At 38.9% G+C, this 20,192-nt stretch overlaps 2 protein-coding genes across 2 annotated transcripts; both read right to left on the bottom strand.

Moving 5' to 3' along the window:
- Nucleotides 1-204: 204 nt before the first annotated feature.
- On the bottom strand, nt 205-9,916 carry aftphb (aftiphilin b). The gene is made up of 10 exons (XM_034135853.1): nt 9,750-9,916; nt 6,578-8,046; nt 6,000-6,196; nt 5,740-5,866; nt 5,476-5,532; nt 5,214-5,342; nt 4,471-4,516; nt 1,644-1,733; nt 1,385-1,508; nt 205-760 (listed from the first exon to the last, which is right to left on the bottom strand). Exons 2-10 carry the CDS (start codon nt 8,009-8,011, stop codon nt 634-636), a joined length of 2,331 nt encoding a protein of 776 aa, XP_033991744.1. The 5' UTR covers nt 8,012-8,046; nt 9,750-9,916; the 3' UTR covers nt 205-633.
- A 4,900-nt stretch (nt 9,917-14,816) lies between these two features.
- On the bottom strand, nt 14,817-19,830 carry LOC117487261 (zinc finger protein 836-like). The gene is made up of 2 exons (XM_034135952.1): nt 19,193-19,830; nt 14,817-16,428 (listed from the first exon to the last, which is right to left on the bottom strand). Exons 1-2 carry the CDS (start codon nt 19,392-19,394, stop codon nt 15,446-15,448), a joined length of 1,185 nt encoding a protein of 394 aa, XP_033991843.1. The 5' UTR covers nt 19,395-19,830; the 3' UTR covers nt 14,817-15,445.
- Between the last annotated feature and the right edge of the window lie 362 nt (nt 19,831-20,192).

Below are 20,192 nucleotides of genomic sequence, written 5' to 3' on the forward strand. Positions count from 1 at the left end.
GATCTTCAATTAAATTCTTCATATTTTATTTCCTTGTCCTCTCAATTTGTATAACTTAAGAGTGTGTTCAGTAATCATTAAAAGAAAGATCATACCTGACTTAAATAGCAAAAATACATCCTGAAGTTCAGTTGTTTTATTATCAACATTTGAAATACCCATAGAAGGAAAATATAGTTTTATACTTCACATACCTTCATGAAAGCCACTTCTTCATTCTTTATGTCTCACATATCATTTTAGTATATTTATACATTTGTCAATGATAATTTAACATACAAAATAAGATGACAATAAATATACAATCAAACAATAATGAAGGTGGTGAGCTTGCGGTCTGTAGAGTGAATAAATATGTGTTTGGGTGAGTTGTTCACCATAATAAATCACAACACTCAACTTTAAAAAGACTAAAACAAACCAGGACAAAACAGAAATCCAGCTTTTTTGCACAAGACAGAATATAGCCAGCAGGGGGAGTAATTACACTGAAGCAGGTATTTTTAACTCACTGTAGAGTCCACAATGCCTCTTGTTTTGGAGTATTTGAATCCTGTGTATATTGCAATAAGCTAATTAAGAATTGGGTGTAAATATTGTGGAAATCACATATCACTGTAGTTTTGGGGAACATCATTCTTTGGGTAGGAGGATGCTTGGGAACATGAAGACCTTGGCCTGCATGAAAGAAAGGTTAGGCAGACCAGAGATCAGCCTGCAGGCCTCTGCACTCAGATCCTCGTCGTCCTGCTGAGGTTTCCTGATGGAGAACACACACAGGATTAAAAGACACACAGAGAAGACAAGGAAATGTTGCATTAATTATACAGTAAATATCCTTGTTTTTAGATTTAAAGGTCACCTATTATGCAAAATCCACTTTTTCATGTTTTTCATACATAAACATGTGTCCTCTCTGTGTAAAGAGATTCTGAAAGTTTCACTTTTTGTCCTGATCCATTTATATAAAAACCTGTCTGAAAATGAGCTGATCAGATTTTGGCCACTTTGTGATGTCATAATGATGTTTTGGCTTGTGTAACCATTAGCCAATCACAAACCAAGGTAACCCCCCTCCCCACCTTATCACCTGAATCTCCTCCTAGAGCACCAGTGTTCTTTGTAACCAAATATCTCTCAGAGAGGCGTGGGGAGTGGCTCCTTATTTTCATCTGAAGTAACAGACAGAGAATCAGCACTTTTGAAACAGGGCTGAAACAGAGGGGATTATGGGATGCTGCAATGATCTGTTTGGTATTTGGAGCCAAACACTTCAGAGACATGTTTTGTATATATCTGAGACCTATAATATATTGATGAAAAACAGTAAGTTTCATAGTAAAACAAAATATTATGAATGCATGGATGTTACAAAGGAACAGACCTGACTGCAGGGCTGGTTGTCTCTGCAGCCGACATCAGGCGATTCAGCGTGTCCTCCATGTGGATAATGCTAACACCCGTTTCCAGTTGGCTGATGGTCAACTCATACAGCTCCGGGTCAACTCCTTTACATGTGAGTGTGTGTAGCAAACACACATACAACTCAATGAGTGTCAAGAGGACTTTCACACCCACAGCACAAGCAGCAGCAGCATTGTGGATTACTTCATATTTCAACCTCATTTATAATACAATCTGACCTGGAGGAGGACTGTTGCTACGGCTACTGCTGCTGCAGGACCTGCTCTCCTCCTCAGGACCAAAATAATCCAGGTTGAGAGCAGAGCAGTCTGTGCTAACAGGGGAGACAGGGGGTGAGGATTATCGGGGGTGAGAAAGAATGAGGTAGCTTGATTTTTTTATTCATAAAAGAAGAATAGTGTTTTCTCCTTTTACTGAGACAACGGGGAAGACTGAGAGTGGGGAACAAAGCAAACAAAGCTCAACAAAGAAATGCAAAGCTGTTGGTATTCCTTGAAAAATGAAAAATCCGAGACATCACCTAGAATAAAGTTCCAGAAACATGGACATAACATGACTCAGGAGATGGAGGTCAGAATCGCTGCTGAAGTCAGTCGTCAGTATGACACCTACATTGATTGTATGCAAGAAATATTGAAAAACTCGGAACATTTTGATTTGTTTCTGCAAAAGCTTTTTTTCCAATATTCCTCTAATCTCTTAAATTGAAAAAGAACCAGCTAATCTTGAAAATGACACCACCTTTTTGTTTTTACATCCTTTGACTTAAAAACAAAACGGACACCATATCCCAGCAGGCTGTGTGGTGCTTGAATATTCCAACTTTGCATTCACGCACAGAAGAAAGGGGTTCAGCTTCCATTGAGAGAGGAAAGCTGAGGGAAGAGAGGTGAAACCAAGCAGAAACGATCGACTGATTTATTTCAGTATTTACAAGGATGTTCTACAAGTCGTTATTGCAGTCAGTGCATGAAATCTGGATTTGAGCAGTACATCTAAAAAACAAAAAATGTAAATAAACTAGCTATACGTAGGTCCAAAATCCAATAACCTTTTAGAAAACAATTGCTGGCATAAAGGCACAACTCATATTAATTACTGTAACTCCAGTTGTATAAACAGTTCTGATTGGTAATGAAATATTGACATGTAGATTTCAGTTATGAAATTTCTTCGGACTGAATTGCTTTGGAAATAAACACTTCTTTGTCCTGTTCAGCTGCTCATACAGTACTGAATATGCATCAGTGCACATGGAGTAAAGCAAAGAAAAACAATAAAAGCAGCATAAAATGACAGCGGTAATGATTATTAGAATTATGACAATAATCTCCAACGCATTGGAACCTAATCACACAATAAATGCATTAATAAAGCAATACATGTATTACTACAAACACATCCTTTAGTGGTGACTGGTTGTTTGAATTTAAAGGGCCTAAAATCTCTCGATTTGTTCCTCATGAATACAGTGAATGTGTTTTGAGCACCTACAGAGAATATACTGCCCTCTGCTGTCCAATCTTTACTATTCCAACACTGTTTGGACATCAATGATCCATTTTAATCAATGAACATTTGTCGCTCTTGTGAAACACAAAAAAGGTAGGGGCTTCAAACAAAGGGCCTAAACTCAAACCTGTCTGCATGCTGACTTTTACCACTTTGTGATTTTGTGATTTAAGAAAAGTCAGTTATCTTAATGAGCAATAGTTTCGCAATAAAACATTTTGTCATTCTTCTTTTTTATACTTTTAGTTTGCCCACTTCCAAAACATGCTAAATTGGTTCTGCTGCACATTTCATATAACACTTTTATTTTCTTTACTAGCAGCATCTAATCTGCAACACTTTTTCTGGTCTTTCTCTGGTTCGGTCTTTTAATTATTATATTAAATTGACCAAAGAAAGCCCTGCACATAAAATAACGGTAATAATAGCAACAATTACTGATGTATAAATAATGATAGTCATTGAATTAGAAACACATCCTTTGTGTGTAATACTGATGTAAACACTACTCTAAAAATGTGATCAATCAAATACTTCCTGAGCAAAGAATCACTCTAATACCCGTGTTGTCTTTTTTGGTTTCTCTTTATCAAAAGGTCTAACTTAACTGTGGGACATTATACCTTTTGGCAAGCTCATATGGGCAAGTAAATAGCTTCCAACGAAAACTAAACACTGTTTAGAAAAAGGGCCAGAAACTGGATAATGGTGTCAGATTTATGGGCGTTATAATTCTTAGTGCATTATATAGTCATGCACAGGGAAAAAGGTAGAAGAGTAAGTTCAACCTTCACAGTGGTCACAAATAAATACAATAAAATGGTCCTTTTGTATAAAAAAAATCCAACGAATCGTCATGGCAGATGTTGTGACGAAGCTCCATGAATTGACTAATATTAGGATGAGTAAATAAGGTCAGTGCTTTGGGGATTTATCTAGCCTTACACTCAGGTATTTTGTGTTGTAGTTTAAAAGGAAAAGCACCAAAAGAGTTCATCCTGTTTTCCCTTGTAGTCCCTAGGTGTTATCACGTCAACATGGACACCACAATGTGTCCACATAACAGCTGGGACTGACAAATACTGAGATGAATTCTTTGTAAAAGCTGGCAGAAGGTAAAGATGAGACACTAGTTGAAGGAAGGAGAAAAGGGTAGCCAATACAATGTTTCCCTAAAGATTGTTCTGGAATCATTTATGTGTTATTGTTATGCTTTTTATCTGTCTTACTTTGAGTCCAAGTTCAGGGACTGTTGGATGTTTTATGTGTGCAAGTATTCTTGTTTGGACAGATTATAGAGAATGTGTTTCATGAGGTGAAATCACAAGATGTTGCGGTCACCCACTGAGTGAGTGGAGGGGAATCAAAGGGTAAATTAAAAGCAGCAGAACATGCCCTGGAGGAAGTGAGGAGTCCAGAGAAATTGCCAGAGGTTCATTAGAAGAAGAAGAAGAAGAAGAAGCCACGCAGGGACGGCTCAAACTGTGGTCTACTTCCAGCCCCAGAAGTGAGGGGCTCTGCGGGGGGACGTACCGTCCTGAGAGCTGCTCCAGGCCAGCTGCCGGGGGGGGAGCGCCTCCTGCACACAGAGAGAACAGAAATAAATATGTCTCTTATCAGAAGAGAGCAGTAAGGTACGTAAGGTAAGGTACGTTTATTTATATAGCATCATTAACACTTAACAAGAAGACAACAGAAAGGAACAGAATAAATAAACATAATGGAATAACAGATTCATAAAAACCATGCATAAAAGAGATACAGAATAGTTTAAAAACAATATTGTAAATACGGTAGGTGCTAAAACAAGTTAAAAGACTTCTGGGTGAGCAGATGAAAAAAGTAATGTTTTTAGCCGCGACTTAAAAGAACTCAGCGTTGGTGAAGACCTCAGGTACAGCAGGATAAATGCTGAGCAATAGAACATCTGTCTTGAATCTTGTTTCTTATTTGTAAATCATAACATATCAGGTATGGAATTAATCTGCAGATACTCTGGTTCAGAATGAGAACAAACTTACCTATGGATCCGTTTCTTACAGTTTGATTTTAGGTGCCTACTGCTAGAAATACTTTGACTACTGAAGCACTTTCTGCTGATTAAGAGGAATGCAGAGCCAGCAGTCAACAGTGTTACAGTCAATCAAATACTGCAACCACAAGAGGTCTTTCAGCGTACAGTAACAAACTGTGACAAAAACATTAGGCTGACTGCAGCATGATCTGGCTTACACCTGGCGAGAGATAATTGAATGAAATCAAAGAGTCAAATTTACCTGCATTGAATATGTTGAGTGGTCCGGTGAGTCGGGGTTTTTTGGAGGTGTTGTCTGTGTGGTGATGACGGCTGTGTGTCGTGGAGAACTGACAGCTGGTACAGAGTCTTTGGTGGGCTCCAGCATTCCCTGAGGAGTAGTAGAAGTTGGAAGAACATTACAAAAAAAAAAACAAGTTGGAAAATCTGTAATCATAAAAAATGCTTCTTCTTCCCAATGAGGCCAAATCAATGTAGTTCATTATGTCCTACAGTTGACTCACCAGGCCGGATGCAAAAGCTGGCACAGCCACTGGCTGCTTCTTCATGCCAATGAACACCTTTGAAAAAGAGAAAATAGAACTAACTTTTACCAAAAGCAACCACAGCTTGTAATTCTATCCCTATTAATTCTTCCCCAGTTTAATATTCTGTATAAATACTGTAAGTCAAGCTTTTTCATTTGCCCTTGGATTGACTGTGGGGCAGAGCTCTTTAACACTGAATGCTGTATTATTAAATGTTTACTGCTGTTTAGCCAAACTCACAATGTTCCTTGTCTCCACACCAAGGCACTTGAGTAGAGTCCTGTTAGCGTAGGAGCCCCCCCACTGAAACTTGAGGCCAACTGCATCATGGAGGTCCTGGTGTGGCAACCACACCCCCCGCCCAATCCTGAGAAAGGAAAAGCAGCAATGTGTTGTATTCAGGGGAATGATTAATTAAAAGAATAACTGCTGCATCCGGAAAGTGTCACAAAATGTTAACATATCCACCATCAACACAATTTCCAGGGAGTCAAACTCACCACTGAGACCTGGGACAGAGTGCAGGTTTCTCCTCCTCCTCCTCCTCCTCTTCCTCCCCCTCCTCACTCTCAGGGAGGTGTTGGGCCTGAAGCAGGGCATCAAGGCTGAGCACCTCCTCCTCACTTTCCACAGCTGGGACCTCCACCTCTGGAAAGTGAGCCACGAGGAGCTGCTGGACACGGCAGGACAGAGACGCCTAGCCAGAGAAAAAGGGAGAGGGAAACAATTATTTTAATCAAATGTTCAACATGTATGATGAACTTTTGATTGGCATTAAAGTGGCAATAGACTTTATTTTGCCTTAAACTATCACTATAAAGTAAATGTTGAAGAATAAGAATAATGAGACCATCAGAATTTAGATGGTTCTGTATAAGTCTCGCTTTCTATATGCATTTGACAAAAAAAATGTTTCTCTTACATGTGTCGAACAAGAAAACTAAATAATGACAGAAGCTTGAAACATACATTCTGAGAAAACAACTCCTGGATAATAAGAATCAAGTTTCTCTGATCTCTGATTATCATCACATAGAGCATCAACAATAGAGACAGTTTTTAGGGGAATGCCTCCCACCTGACAGCTGTTCCTCCTGGACCCCCCGCACAGCCCCCCCCTCTCTGCCTCCTCCTCCGTGTCCCCATCCGCCTGCAGGCTGCTGACTGGCTCTTTGAACTGGGTCCAAGTTCTCCCGTCCTCCTGAGCCCTCTGGTCCTTGAACTCCGCCCACGAGTCCTCTCCGTCCTCCTGCGTGGGCGCTGAGCAGAAATCTGCAAAGCTGTCACTCGGAGGGAGGTTTCCTAGACTCAGCCCCTCTTCATCATCATCATCATCATCATCACTTTGGACGTGTCCTTGCTCTAACGTGCACTCTCTGAAGTCTGCAAAGTTTTCTTCTGCATGTGTTCCAGTTTGTGAGAGTTCGGAGGTAGCTGAAGTTTCCTGAGTCGCAGATTGGTCGCAAAAATGAAAACCCTTGTCTTCTTCCGACGGTCTGTCATTTCCCAGTGCTTCTCCTTCCTCATCATCATCAGTCGGGTCCCAGTCAGTCTCATCATCTTGGGAAACAAGAGATGAAACATTTGGTTCTAAATCTAAAGAAGGACACTCGATTGAAAAATCATCACAGAAGGAGGTCAGATCCTCTGAAGCAGACTCGTACACACTGAATGTTTGGGGGACAGTAGAAATGCTGTTTCCTCGACTTTCTCCATCTGACTCTCCATCCTCTTTCACCCCTGTGGTGTGTAAGGAATTTAAACAATGCCCCCTTTCCCTCTGAATGTCCCCACACTCCTCTCTAGAAATAGGCTCTTCCGATTGGAAATCCAAAGCAGCTTCCTGAGGCTGATCATGGTCCTGAGATGTCTGCACGAGTGCTGCATCTCTTTTCTCACAGTGCTTGACCTTAGTGCAAACATTCTCCTTCTCTGTCTCACATGCACAATGAGACCTGGGCTCAGAGTCCATCACAACATCCTGTCCTGAATCATGCCTGTGTTCCCCCAAGCTGTTGGATGACTTCCTTCCTTCCTTTCCTCTGGCATCCCATTGCTCTTTGCGGTCGATGGGAGAGAAGCCGCAGCACCAGGGGTGCTCCGCCTGCTCTGTAAACAAAGTGAAATCAGCAAACCCTGTTTCTTCCTTGGGACCCCCAACAGCAGAGGCTATGGGGATCCTAGAGGTGTGGTTCCTTACAGAGAATCCATTTGTGAGGTGCACAGATGATTCAGCAGTACAATCCTGGCCCCTACCGGACCCCACGTGCACAGTGGATGTGGGCTGGGATTGTTCAACAGGGAGAGTAAAGCTACAGGTGGATTGAAGGGTGGCTGGCTTTATGGTGGTAGACGAAAGCTGTCTGAAGCTGGATAGTGAATCAGGTGACTCCCCAACGGAGAATCCCCCAAAGTCCCCAAACTCGTCCTCCTCTGATCCCACCTCCCCGTCACCGTCATCATCCAGTGGAGGGGGGGAGACGGAGTGCAAGGGGATGATGTCTGGCTCCATGGGTTCTCCTAGCAGGACCTGAAGGCCTCATGCACCTGGGAGAAGAAAGTGGAAAAGAGCAGGAAGATAAGCATTATAAACAACAGCTTTTTAGGGTATTTGTGTGCACTGGTGATGGTAATCGCTCCTCTCTTTCTAGCTGACACCTACATAGAAGTTTTAGTATAGTTACATTTATTTTATGTTGTATTTTGGGATCTTACTGTAAGGCAATGAATGAATTACTTTGTACCAGATGTACTCTCCCCCTACTAGTTGTTTGCACCCTCAGGTCATCCTGACAACTAAGTTAGAAATAGCTTAGATTGTAAAGACCTACACCAAATTCAAAAAGGCCCATTTTTTTATCTCAGCTTTAGAATGACCTTCCTGAGTATCTCAGTTTTGCTTAACAATATTTGTTTAAACAACTACTTATTTTGTTTTGAATACTATGCAATTTATTCAGTTTTGCTTTGCATCTTTCTGCGTGAAGACCTTTGTAATGTTGGTTTTGATGGTTGCTACACAAACCTTATTATAATCATAATTCAAAGTGTAAAAACCAATGAATCAGAGACCTTTCTAGAATATTTAGATACAAGTTTCATGTCTGACCAAGTTTAAACTCCCCAAAAAAGAAAGCATGAAAGTACATGTCAATAACAAATGGTTAACTTCCTGATTTGTAGGTGACATATTTCGGTTCAGTTCTGATATTCAGCTGGTTTCAATGATGAAAATAGAGGAACCTGCAAACAGTTGTACCACAAAGTAGAAGCTTGTAAAATCTGAACTTAATAAAACTCTCCCACAATCCTCACACATCCTCTTTTGTGTCCATTTCAAATGTTTCAAATGTTTACACCTATTAGAAACAGCCCTCATGCTACTGATCCTGGAGTGGAAAGTAGGCCGCTCAGTAAAGTGATACAGGAAACTCGATCCGCAGCTTTGTGCTACATGGAGGAAGAGTTTAAACCGAGTCCTGTGCCTTCAGGATCAGGGATTAGTGCCTCAACATAAACACACAACTGCTCCTTGAAACAAACTATAAACATGAACACAATTGGCCACTATAAATACTATTGTTACACAACTATTTGTCTTGTAAATAGTCAGTAAAACACCCTGAAATTATTTCTAGTGTCGTATACCTGGACAGACAGGTGTCATGTCATTACATTAACAGCTAATTATGAAGCTTTTCATTAAATGCAAACACTGTCTTAAGAAATATCGGTTTATGTAAAGCTGAGTTACCTATGTATGGTTAATTATTTTTGAGTTAAAATAAGCTGCGAAACATACATCTTAAAACGCATTTGGTTGTCAAATCAAATCAAAATGAAAATATTTGTCATATATCATAAAACACAAGTTAGAATACAAATACTTTAAAAAAACAAAATAACATAAAAATGCAGGACTCAGGGGGACAAACATTACAAAAAAAACGCATTTAATGGTATTTTATTTATTTTTTAACACGAATGACAGTGCTTAAAGATAAATAGAATACAAATAAATAGATAAAATGTCAAATAAAATAATTGGACGCACTGTCTGTCTGCTGGTTCCAAAGAAAGGGCTTTTATCTTGCCTGTTACAACACAACAGCTGATTAGCATGCATTACCAGCAGCTAAGCTAAAGTAGCTGTGTATAACGCTAGCCTACCGTCCAAAACAAACCTTGACGTGCAGTTTAAACGATGCTAGTTGCTAGATAGGAATATAAAGAGGTACATTGATATTTACCGACACTCATGCACTTTGTCTTCTTGCTATTTCTTGTGTATTTCTTGTGCCGCAGCTTGGCTCTCCATCCTCTGTCATCCTTCTCACTGAGTATTAACAGAGATGTGTAGAAAGTGAGGAGGTCTCACTATGTCAAGTTTCCAGGTGCTGGATTAACTCAGTTTGCAAAGGAATTGGGGATGTTTCTATTCTCCTGGATGTGTAGGGGCTTAATTATAATGCATTCAACATTTCAGCGTGACGCCAAAAATGTACTTGCTCCAAAAATAATATGAAATGAGGTAATACCAAATAATGAACATACATAAAAAAGAAATATATATATGAAAGAGAAATAAATACATTAGAGAACAACAGTGTTAATGACAAGTGGTTGTCATTCAATTATATTTCATCCCCACTCATGCTAGCAAAACAAACAAACAAACAAACAAAAACAAAATCGGGTTAATGTTTTGAGTCCATGAGGTCACTCTTCTTCAAAATAGACGATCTTTACTTTCTACCTATCTATTTTTATTTTTATTGTATGTTGGTTATAGCCTATAATATTCTTTCTTTTTGTATTACAAAGCAAGCTTAATGGCATATTTCAGAAATTAAAAATGTGAATTGTTGTTTGTTGTTGACGCACTAACAGATTCTAAAGACAAAAACAACACTAAAAAACAGACATTTAAACAAGAACGTATTGTCTTAACAAAGAGTGATGGTCCTAGTTAAGCAGCATATATGGATATATTATATAATAAAATGTTTGAGTGTAATTCTGCCTGTAATGCCTTGATATAATTGAGATTTAGCAAAAACGTAATCAGAAAATCCCAGTGTTCCTCCTTCATACGTATTCCAGTTCAATTGACATCACTTGTATTAGTTATTTCTCCAGTTTTACTGTTATGAAGCGGCGAAAATGTACTGAAATGTTTGTACCTCTCTAAATGTATCTGACGGCTGCGTGTTTGTGTACTGTGATTCAAAAAGTAACAATACGGATGATTGCTGGATCCATGCTTTTCATTGTTACAGGTTTACTACAAGCGGCAAACTCTGGGGAAGAGCCGGGACGCCAATGCGGAAGTGCCACAAACTGCAGTTCATATATTGGCCGATAGGCGCTGACTGCAGAAAGGAGCAATTTCCATAGAGCCCCATGTTAAAATGCCCAATTTCACAGCCTAAAAAAACATGTTTCTACCTATGGATCCAATAAATATTATTATGAATATAGTTAGATTCCACCTTCATGATTATGGATCTATGAGTGAATTGTTTTCTAACACGACCCTTTTATTTATATTAGGTCTTAAAGTTTTTGCATAAATTAGGGCGTGGTCACTTTGATGGACAGGTACGTGCCTCACTGTCAGCTAACAGCAATTTGTCCACTCTGCTAGGCTACAACGTTAGTTGTAGTTGCTGTACTTGACCCTTTAGCCGTGTTCGTGGTGATTGTGCCTTTTAGGGAATATTGTTACAAATACCAGACAATTGAAATGTAGTGCTGTGCGCTTGAATGTACTAACAGACCTTCCAAGAAGTCTACTCTCAGCTTTTTTCGGTGAGTAAAATGATAATATTATACATGTTAATCCCGTTAGCAGGTGTTTGTGTGCTTGTTAGTTTAGCTTGTTATGTAGCTTATTATGTAGCTTATTAGCCAGCTAAGGACGCAACCCTTTATACATGTGTATATATATATATATATACAGTTTAGTTTATGATTCAGCCTTTTATAGTATATGGCTGTGACACCCATAATGCTAAACGGGAGCAAATGTTAAAAGGGGACCCAATTATCCCAGTGGTGGCCGCCGGAGTCCACGCCGGCCGAAGCTAACGGAGCCGCAGGGGGCTAGCTCGCTAGCGCGTCCCGGCGGCTCCGTTAGCTTCGGCCGGCGGCGGAGTCCGGCATTATAACTGGAGATCAAGGAATGCAGCGAAACGCAGACTTGGTTCGCCTGCAGCCCGCTGTAGTATTAGCTAAATGAATTATGTTGAACAAGGCTTATTAAGCTGAACATCGCCACAATTGTTCTGCTATGTATCGGTACTTATTTTATTTGATTAACGTGTGAAGGACAAGCATTAAAAATAACAACAAATAGCTCATTATCTTGCAGATTGTCTCGTTTGATTATGAATGTAACGTTTATATAGTGGAACTACACTGTTTTATCAAAACCAAAGTGCCACGCAGTAACTTGGTATGCATGTATTTCAGCAGGAAATGTGCATTACCAAATTGGTATCAAATAAACAGTAACACAACAGCATTGGTAACACAACTTCCAAAGTTACAGTAAAATAAAAAGAACCCTGACTCGGACAATACACAATCCAACATGTTCAACAGAAGAGAATAAGTTATATTGTTTGTACACATGGTTCTTTACATATATATCTGTTTGTTTAAAGTTTCCAGGTGATGCAGACAGGATGGACCAGAGAGTGAGAGACAGAACTGGACTCCTCACAGCAGTGAACTTCAGCACAGGTACAAATACTCTTTTTTCATACTGTACAAAGAATCAAGAAAGATATTGGTTTAAATAAATGAAGTATTGACTTTAATACACTGATATACATTCCATTAAACAATACTAAATACTAGATCACCTACACATCAGTGAAGTTGAGGGTTTTTTCCATGCAAAGGGTTACATTTAGATGTTAACAAGCAATATGACTGTCAGCTTTCTAATTTAAGGTATTGAAGGCAAAGCTATTAGTGACAACTGCTATTTATCTCTCAATATTGTCTGTAAAAAAACGTGGTAAAAGTTATGATTTCAGTGAGAGAACAGAGCAAGCTTCTACAGTTGCACTAAGTTTTGATAACAGTTAAATATTATTTTGATAATAAAATATATTTCAATGTTGATGAATTTCATACTGTTCATTCATAATCTGATTGTCTTTGTAGCTCACTGTTGAAATAAAATAAAACATTACAATTACAAAATAATTATATCTACAGCCCCTAAACACAAACACACCTCTTTCATAAATAACACACTTGTTCTGCAATAATATGTTTTATGTTTCCTGTAATTTTTGTTAGGAAAGGACATGCCTGAAAGACACGACTCAACATTTTCTCCTTCTCTGAGGGTCAAGAAGAACATCCAATAGGAAAATTAAAAGCTATTGTTATGAGATGTTAAGACCAGTACAGGACATTCACTAAGAAACTACTTTTATTGTGAAGTCAGCTGATCGAATGCACCTATTTCCACATCTACACTCCATCAGCTGATTAATTCTATTTGCCTCACTTTATGAGCTTCACAACATGTACCTTGTACCGCAGAGTTTGCAACGCAAATAAATGGGGCCAATCTTCAGTCGGATGTGAATGTGTAATCTAACATTTTCAGTAAGAATAATGGACAAAAGGAGTGCAAATACAAATTCAATTTATTGAAATCTGAACCAAAAGTTAATCAAACATGTTTTAAATAAAAAAGCACATATGGACAGAAGGTGTAAACCTATTAAATGTATAAGTAAACACATTTAGTCAAATAAAGTGACAGACTAGGCCTGATCAGGTGGTATCAGCTATGCATGGGCTCCTCCATCAGGCCTGGTCCTCCTCGCTGAGGAAAGACCCTCAGTCCTCTCCGGCCAAACCAACAGACAGGACGTCCATCACACGGAGGTTTCTCCCTGAAGTCTCTGCAGCTCTCTGGACACCACGCTGTCTCAATCCGTCCACACTGAATATGAGGGGAAAATGAAAATAATAAATGCTTTAGACAATAAGAAATATAAAGTTGACTGTTGAGTTGCTCAGTTTTTTTAGATTGTCAATACTATTACTGTATAACTAATATCCCAGGTTAAGAGGCACCTTCAAATAAAGATTGGTCTTTAAATACATTTTGTCTTTTGAATTGTTTGTCTAAAGTCAAGGATCTAGAATTGGTACTTATAGTTGTAATGATACAGTCTGGTTATAATGCTGTTTGGAGGAGGCCTCACAGGTAAGAGCACTAACTAGCTACCATCACATGCACCTTAGCTTAACTTAAATGTATTAAACGTATAATTAAGTGATAGCAAAATATAAATAACTAATGTCATGCAAACATATTAATATTTGCTTGATTCCAGTGTTGCATTTAGCACATTGCATACAAACGTTAAGGGATTTTAAGATTCTGAAGTATTATGCTAAAAACTCAATAACTTAGATTATTATTTATAGTTTTGCTGAATAGTTTCATGTCCGCTTACCTTAGAAACGTAAAATGTGACGGCAGTGTGCTGATGGGGAAGCATGTTAGCTTAGCTTCTTAGCTTGAGCTAGCTCTGTTACTTCCCAGCTGGAGGCAGAAGGTCCCGCCTCGGCTCCGCCTCTTTGCCCTTATTTGGAGCAGGATGTAGCAGGCGGGAGTTAGACTCAGACGTCACTGTCGAGCCGTTAGTGGCCGACTCCGCCTACTAAGGGCTTCTCGGCAACTCTGCAGAATCCTATGGGTGACGTCACGGACCCTACGTCCATTTATATATACAGTCTATGGTTTACTACTAGGGCTGAACGATTAATCGATTTGAAATGAGGCAATTAAAAATCACGATTTTTAAAAACTTTTTTTTCTTGTGTGTCAGTCATCCACACCAATCAGAAGTGCTGTGCTCCACATGTACCAGCCATTGTTAACCAATCAGAAGTGGCCCATGATAGAAGGTGATAGACAGATTGATCCAATCACCTGCCAAAACCATCTGAGTCAGGTTAGTAATGCTCCATCACATGTTTGACATCTATTACAGGGTGAATCTTAAACTGAAGCTTGACTTTAACGCAACCCAACGGAAGTTTCATGTAAGTTTAGTTCTTTCACTCGTAGCTCGGGGTGCTAGAGACACGTTGATACGACCTTTCTAGCCGGAGATATGGCCGCATTTTACAATAAACTTCCGTTGGGTCGCTTAAAACCAAAATCGCAAATCGAATCGCAATATCCGTCAGAAAAATCGCAATTAGATTATTTCCCCAAATCGTGCAGCCCTATTTACTACTAAGTGTCTACAAGTATCACACACAATTCGTTATCATTTCAAAATACACAAAATTATTTTATTCATTTGAAAAGAATAACAAGACAATCATGAGCAGAAACAGGCATTATACAGATCAGGAGGAAAGTGGTTCAAGATCTCAAATGAACGGAACAAAAAACCTTCAACAGAGAAAACAAAAACAAATTATGACACAAGATAATTTGATCTGCATTTTGTCATTCTCAAGAATCTCGCTTTGACAAACGAGTAATGTTTACAATGTTATTCTTAGGTCTAAATGTATTGTGAATCCTTCTTCAGATATGTATTTATTGTCTAGATGCTATGTGTCCTTACATGTTTTCAAGTGACAAGCTTTACATCAGTATTCAATCCTTGTTTACATACTTAAATAATGACTGTCCTTCAAACAAACTCCTTTTTATAAATTGTTGCATTCCAGATTCTGATCACTTGACTCAAAATAATAACAACAAACTAATGTTATCAGTTCTTATTAACTTCAAGCACATTCAGCGAGGACAGAGGTGTGTACATGTGTGGCAAAACAATGATAAAGAACAAATTATAACTTTTTTTTATATAACTTTGAAGCACCTTGAGATGACGTTGTTTTTAAAGTGTGCTATACAAATAAAATGTATTATTATCAAATGTCAAAACTAATGAGTATGGGATGTGCTGGCTTTATGGTTCTGGTCATGATTCCACAGTTTTGTATATGTGAGGAATCTTTGATCACACTTTAAACAGAGAAATTTGAGATCTTTCGCACGACATTTTTTTAGATGATTGGTACTGGCGACCTTTTTTCTACATGTATTGCAAAAATATGGCTTTTCCCCTGTGTGCATCCTCGTGTGAACATTGAGATTTGATCTTTGAGCAAATGATTTCGCACAGTAAGAACACTTGTATGGCTTTTCACCCGTGTGAATTCTCAAATGCGCAGTCAGTAGGAACCTACCGACGAACGACTTGTCACATTCAGGGCATTTGAAAGCCTTCGTGGTCATGTGAACCTTGTCGACGTGTTTGATCAGATCAGAGTCCGTGTTAAAATCTTTGCCATAAAATGGGCAAGTCCTGTCATCCTTCTGGGTTTGTTCCTGCTCCATAAAAGCAGAGTCACTGTGAATCGGAGCACAGGAGGACGAGCCTGAGCTGGCGTTCCCATTGCAATCATCGTTTAATGTCACAGTGATAGAGCTGTAGGTGGGAAACAGCTGGGTGTCATTTGGAGCCGTTGTTGTAGTATCCATGAGTCTGATGTTGACATCCTTGGAAGAACAATTGTTAAGGGCTGGGAGGATCCACCGATTCACCTTTTGACTGCGAGGAGGTAATGATACACCATTCCTTTGGTCAAATGTGTTGTCTGTGATTTTGCTTACGATAGATGTTACAGCCGGGGAAGGTGGGAGCAGTTGACAGTTTGTAGCTGGTTCTGTTTTATGATGTGTATCACTGTAGGAAGGATCAGCCTGTGTGTCTAGAACATTGATAGCGATGTCTGGAGCGATACAACAGTCCGCCTGCTCTTCCTTGATCTGAAGAGAATCACAGATCTCCTTTTCCTCCACATTCGGCGGCAGCTGTTCTGGTTTTTGTGAAGGCAAAATCTCCTGAGAGATCGTCTGGGTGTCTAAACAGACAGAGAAAACACATGTTATTGTTATAACTTGGTGAATGACCCTCGTATGACAAAATAAAGAACCTTGAACCTTAATATCTTACACAAACAAATGTACACATGCATGCACTGTCGGCGGGACAGAGGACGGTTAGCTCTATGCTACATCTATTAGGAGTCATAATGTTACTTGATATGGAAGCTATTGAACAAATGCAAGAGTTAATGTAGTAATACAATGATTTGGAGTTACTGGGTCACATGACAAAGCTATTAAAAAGAAAGGAGACTTTTCAATGAAGCAAATGCACATGTTTCCAATAAGGTATTCATGTAAAATAGTACTAAAATCCAATACAAATACTTAATTCTTACTTTTCCAGTGTAGTAATAATAAGTCATTGATTTAGAGTCACTGGGTCACATGATAAAAAAAGAAATGAGAACAATAAAATGCTGGTTTCTCCTTAAAATATTGATATAGAAGGTAGACTAAAAACCTATAAAAAGAGAGTTGTGTCCTACTCGTCCAGTGTAGTAATAGAGTGGCGAAGTCCCTCCCACTTACTTCCGGGGTATGGGACCTTATTTCGGAAAAATTATGCATTGAAGTCAATGGGGAGAGAAAACTTATCTTTCGATCCCGTTTGAATTGTGCCATGAATTACACATATGATGTTTGTCAATCTTAAAAAATCATTTCCATGTCAAAAAAGTCACAGTTTGTCGTAAAACTGTTGAAATATAAGACTATGAAAAATACGTAACTAGAAAGACTACAAATCCCAGAGTCGCGTAAGTGATGTCACAATTGTTTACCTCCACCATTCAGATACCTAAGATCAGCGCAATATAGATATAATCTATCTATATGGCGCTGGCTAAGATAAGATAACTTTAACAAGATGCCTGTGTGCTTAGTACCAGGTTGTTATTATACCAGCAATGGGTCTTGCTCGTTCTTTTGCTTCCCGTCTGATGAAACGACCAGGAGTGGCTTGATCAAGTTAGCTACCTAGCTAGTAGCTAGCACGTTAGTTAGCATTACAGCCTTGTCATTTTTATTAGCCTTAACATGAAGTAACATTAAGTAACCCAAAATGTTAAACAGTAAGAGTAGTAGTCATATTTCGTGAACCCTTTGAATAGTACTGTCACCGGTGTGATCATTCTATAATACACCATTTAATTCCGGGGGAGAAATGCTAACGCTAACGTTAGCATCGGCGATCTTTTCTACTTCATGCTATCTGCACAAATGGTTGACATTAAACATTAAAACGACCAGGCAGTTCAGAGAGAATCAAAGGAAGGCAGGCAGGCAGCTTTGCATGACATTCTTCAGGACGTGTTTCATTGTGGTGATAGTCAATCGTTTGTTGACAAGACAGTAGTGACGGCCATCTTGGTGACGTGTGTGGTTGACCAGAGATGTAGTTCATTTAGCGTTTCACACAAACAAATGTGTTACTTCACAGTTTTACGACACATTTTTTTTTTTTTGACTTGCTCTATAGAGTGGCGAAGTCCCTCCCCTTCCGGTGGACCTCCATGGGACCTTATTTCGGAAAAATTATGTATTGAAGTCAATGGAGAGAGAAAGATTATCTTTCGATCCCGTTTGAATTGTGCCACGAATTACACATATGTTGTTTGTCAATTTAAAAGATAATTTTGCAAGTCAAAAAAAAAAAAATGTGTCGTAAAACTGTGAAGTAACACATTTGTTTGTGTGAAACGCTCAAAGAACTACATCTGATCTCTGGTCAACAACACACGTCACCAAGATGGCCGTCACTACTGTCTTGTCAACACAAGAGACTACCCTCACTATCACTACAATGAAACACGTCCTGAAGAATGTCATGCAAAGCTGCCTGCCTTCCTTCCTTCCTTTGATTCTCTCTGAACTGCCTGGTCGTTTTAATGTTTAATGTCAACCATTTGTGCAGATAGCATGAAGTAGAGAAGATCGCTAGCGTTAGCGTTAGCATTTCTCCCCCGGGCTTAAATTGTGTATTATAGAATGATCACACCGGTGACAGTACTATTCAAAGGGTTCACGAAATATGACTACTACTCTTACTGTTTAACATTTTGGGTTACTTAATGTTACTTCATGTTAAGGCTAATAAAAATGACAAGGCTGTAATGCTAACTAACGTGCTAGCTACTAGCTAGGTAGCTAACTTGATCCACACACTCCTCTTTCATCAGACGGGAAGCGAAAGAACGAGCAAGACCCATTGCTGGTATAATAACAACCTGGTACTAAGCACACAGGCACAAAGTTATCTTATCTTAGCCAGCGCCATATAGATAGATTCTATCTATATGGCGCTGATCGTATATATACGGTATTATACGTGTATCGTAGTGTCTCAATTGTGACATCACTTACGCGACTCTGGGATTTGTAGTCTTTCTAGTTTCGTATTTTTCAAAGTCTTATATTTCAACAGTTTTAAGACAAACTGTGACTTTTTTGACATGGAAATTATTTTTTAAGATTGACAAACATCATATGTGTAATTCATGGCACAATTCAAACGGGATCGAAAGATAAGTTTTCTCTCCCCATTGACTTCAATGCATAATTTTTCCGAAATAAGGTCCCATACCCCGGAAGTAAGTGGGAGGGACTTCGCCACTCTATACAATGCTGCATTGATTCGTAGTTCACGGGTCACATGACAGGGTTGCTACTGAAAAAAAGTCAGCCTTTCAACAAATACCAGCAGAAGGTAACGTAACATTAATGCTTGCTAACACAAACCTGCGCTAAGTAATATAACTCTCGGTTTCAGGACGGTCAGCTGCTCGATCTGCACTCTCAGCTGGAGGATTTCTCTCTTGCTGCGGACAGCTTCCTCCTGATACTCCGACACCGTCTTCTCCACCAGTCCGAAGACTTCCTCTACAGCCGCCTCCAGCCGCTCGCTGACCCGCAGCTTGAGCAGCAGCGTCGACGACATCATGGAGCTCAGGCAGCAAATGTTATGGGCGAAAAAGACACTTTAAAATGAACTACGTGACCTGAATATCAGCCGTTTCAAGTACCAACTGCCTGACTGTTTAAAGTAAACTAACCGTAAGTTTGTACTTCCGGTTCGACGTCATGACGTACCGCTAATGAGCAAAAACAAACAGTAGCCTTATCTATGTTAATTGTATTTTTAGGGAAATTTCATGTCCTTAAATAGAAATGGGCTGACTCCAAAACAATATATTAGCACTATTAAAAACATTAGGAATAAGGCAATCAAAAGTAATTTGATATTTAAAAAATATTTAATATGAAGTATCAAAATGTATTTTTCTTTCCGTTTTTTCTTTAGTTACTGTATGTAATGTCTTGTTGCTTTTTTGTCTGCCCCTTGACTGTCTGTTGTAGCCTATGTCAAATGTATGACATTGAATAGATGAATAAAAACATTAAAAAAAATACAAAAAGAAGCCTTATTCTAGCTAATTTCCTGCCAAAACTCCACAAACTAAACATGTTTTGTTTTTTTAATACTCACTGATTTATTAACAAACACAGTATGGTTTGCATATACAAAACACCTTTGACAAACTAATGCATTTTGTTTTGCAATACAAAAAACGTGCTTATCAAACAAACACATTACATTTTTCCAATAAATCATGTTCCTGAAAAATTAGGATATGTCTAAAGAACTGAACCGATGAGGAAGAGTAACCTTTTTTTATTATATACATTTTTTAAGTTTTGGACTCCTTTGCATTAAGTGCTGTCTTGTCAGTTTACGTCT

Source organism: Trematomus bernacchii, unplaced genomic scaffold (genome assembly GCF_902827165.1).
Source record: "Trematomus bernacchii unplaced genomic scaffold, fTreBer1.1, whole genome shotgun sequence".
NCBI classification, from domain to species: domain Eukaryota; kingdom Metazoa; phylum Chordata; class Actinopteri; order Perciformes; family Nototheniidae; genus Trematomus; species Trematomus bernacchii.

Bases quoted from the DNA above. Each gene is read 5' to 3' on its own strand.
- aftphb (XM_034135853.1), bottom strand. From the start codon at position 8,011: ATGGAGCCAGACATCATCCCCTTGCACTCCGTCTCCCCCCCTCCACTG. The intron at 5,343-5,475 runs GTGAGTCAACTG...ACTACTCCTCAG, and splicing joins CAGCTTTTGCATCCGGCCTG to GGAATGCTGGAGCCCACCAA. The intron at 761-1,384 runs GTCTGTTCCTTT...GTTCTCCATCAG, and splicing joins ACAACCAGCCCTGCAGTCAG to GAAACCTCAGCAGGACGACG.
- LOC117487261 (XM_034135952.1), bottom strand. From the start codon at position 19,394: ATGATGTCGTCGACGCTGCTGCTCAAGCTGCGGGTCAGCGAGCGGCTG. The intron at 16,429-19,192 runs GTTTGTGTTAGC...CTGTCTGTTTAG, and splicing joins AGTTATATTACTTAGCGCAG to ACACCCAGACGATCTCTCAG.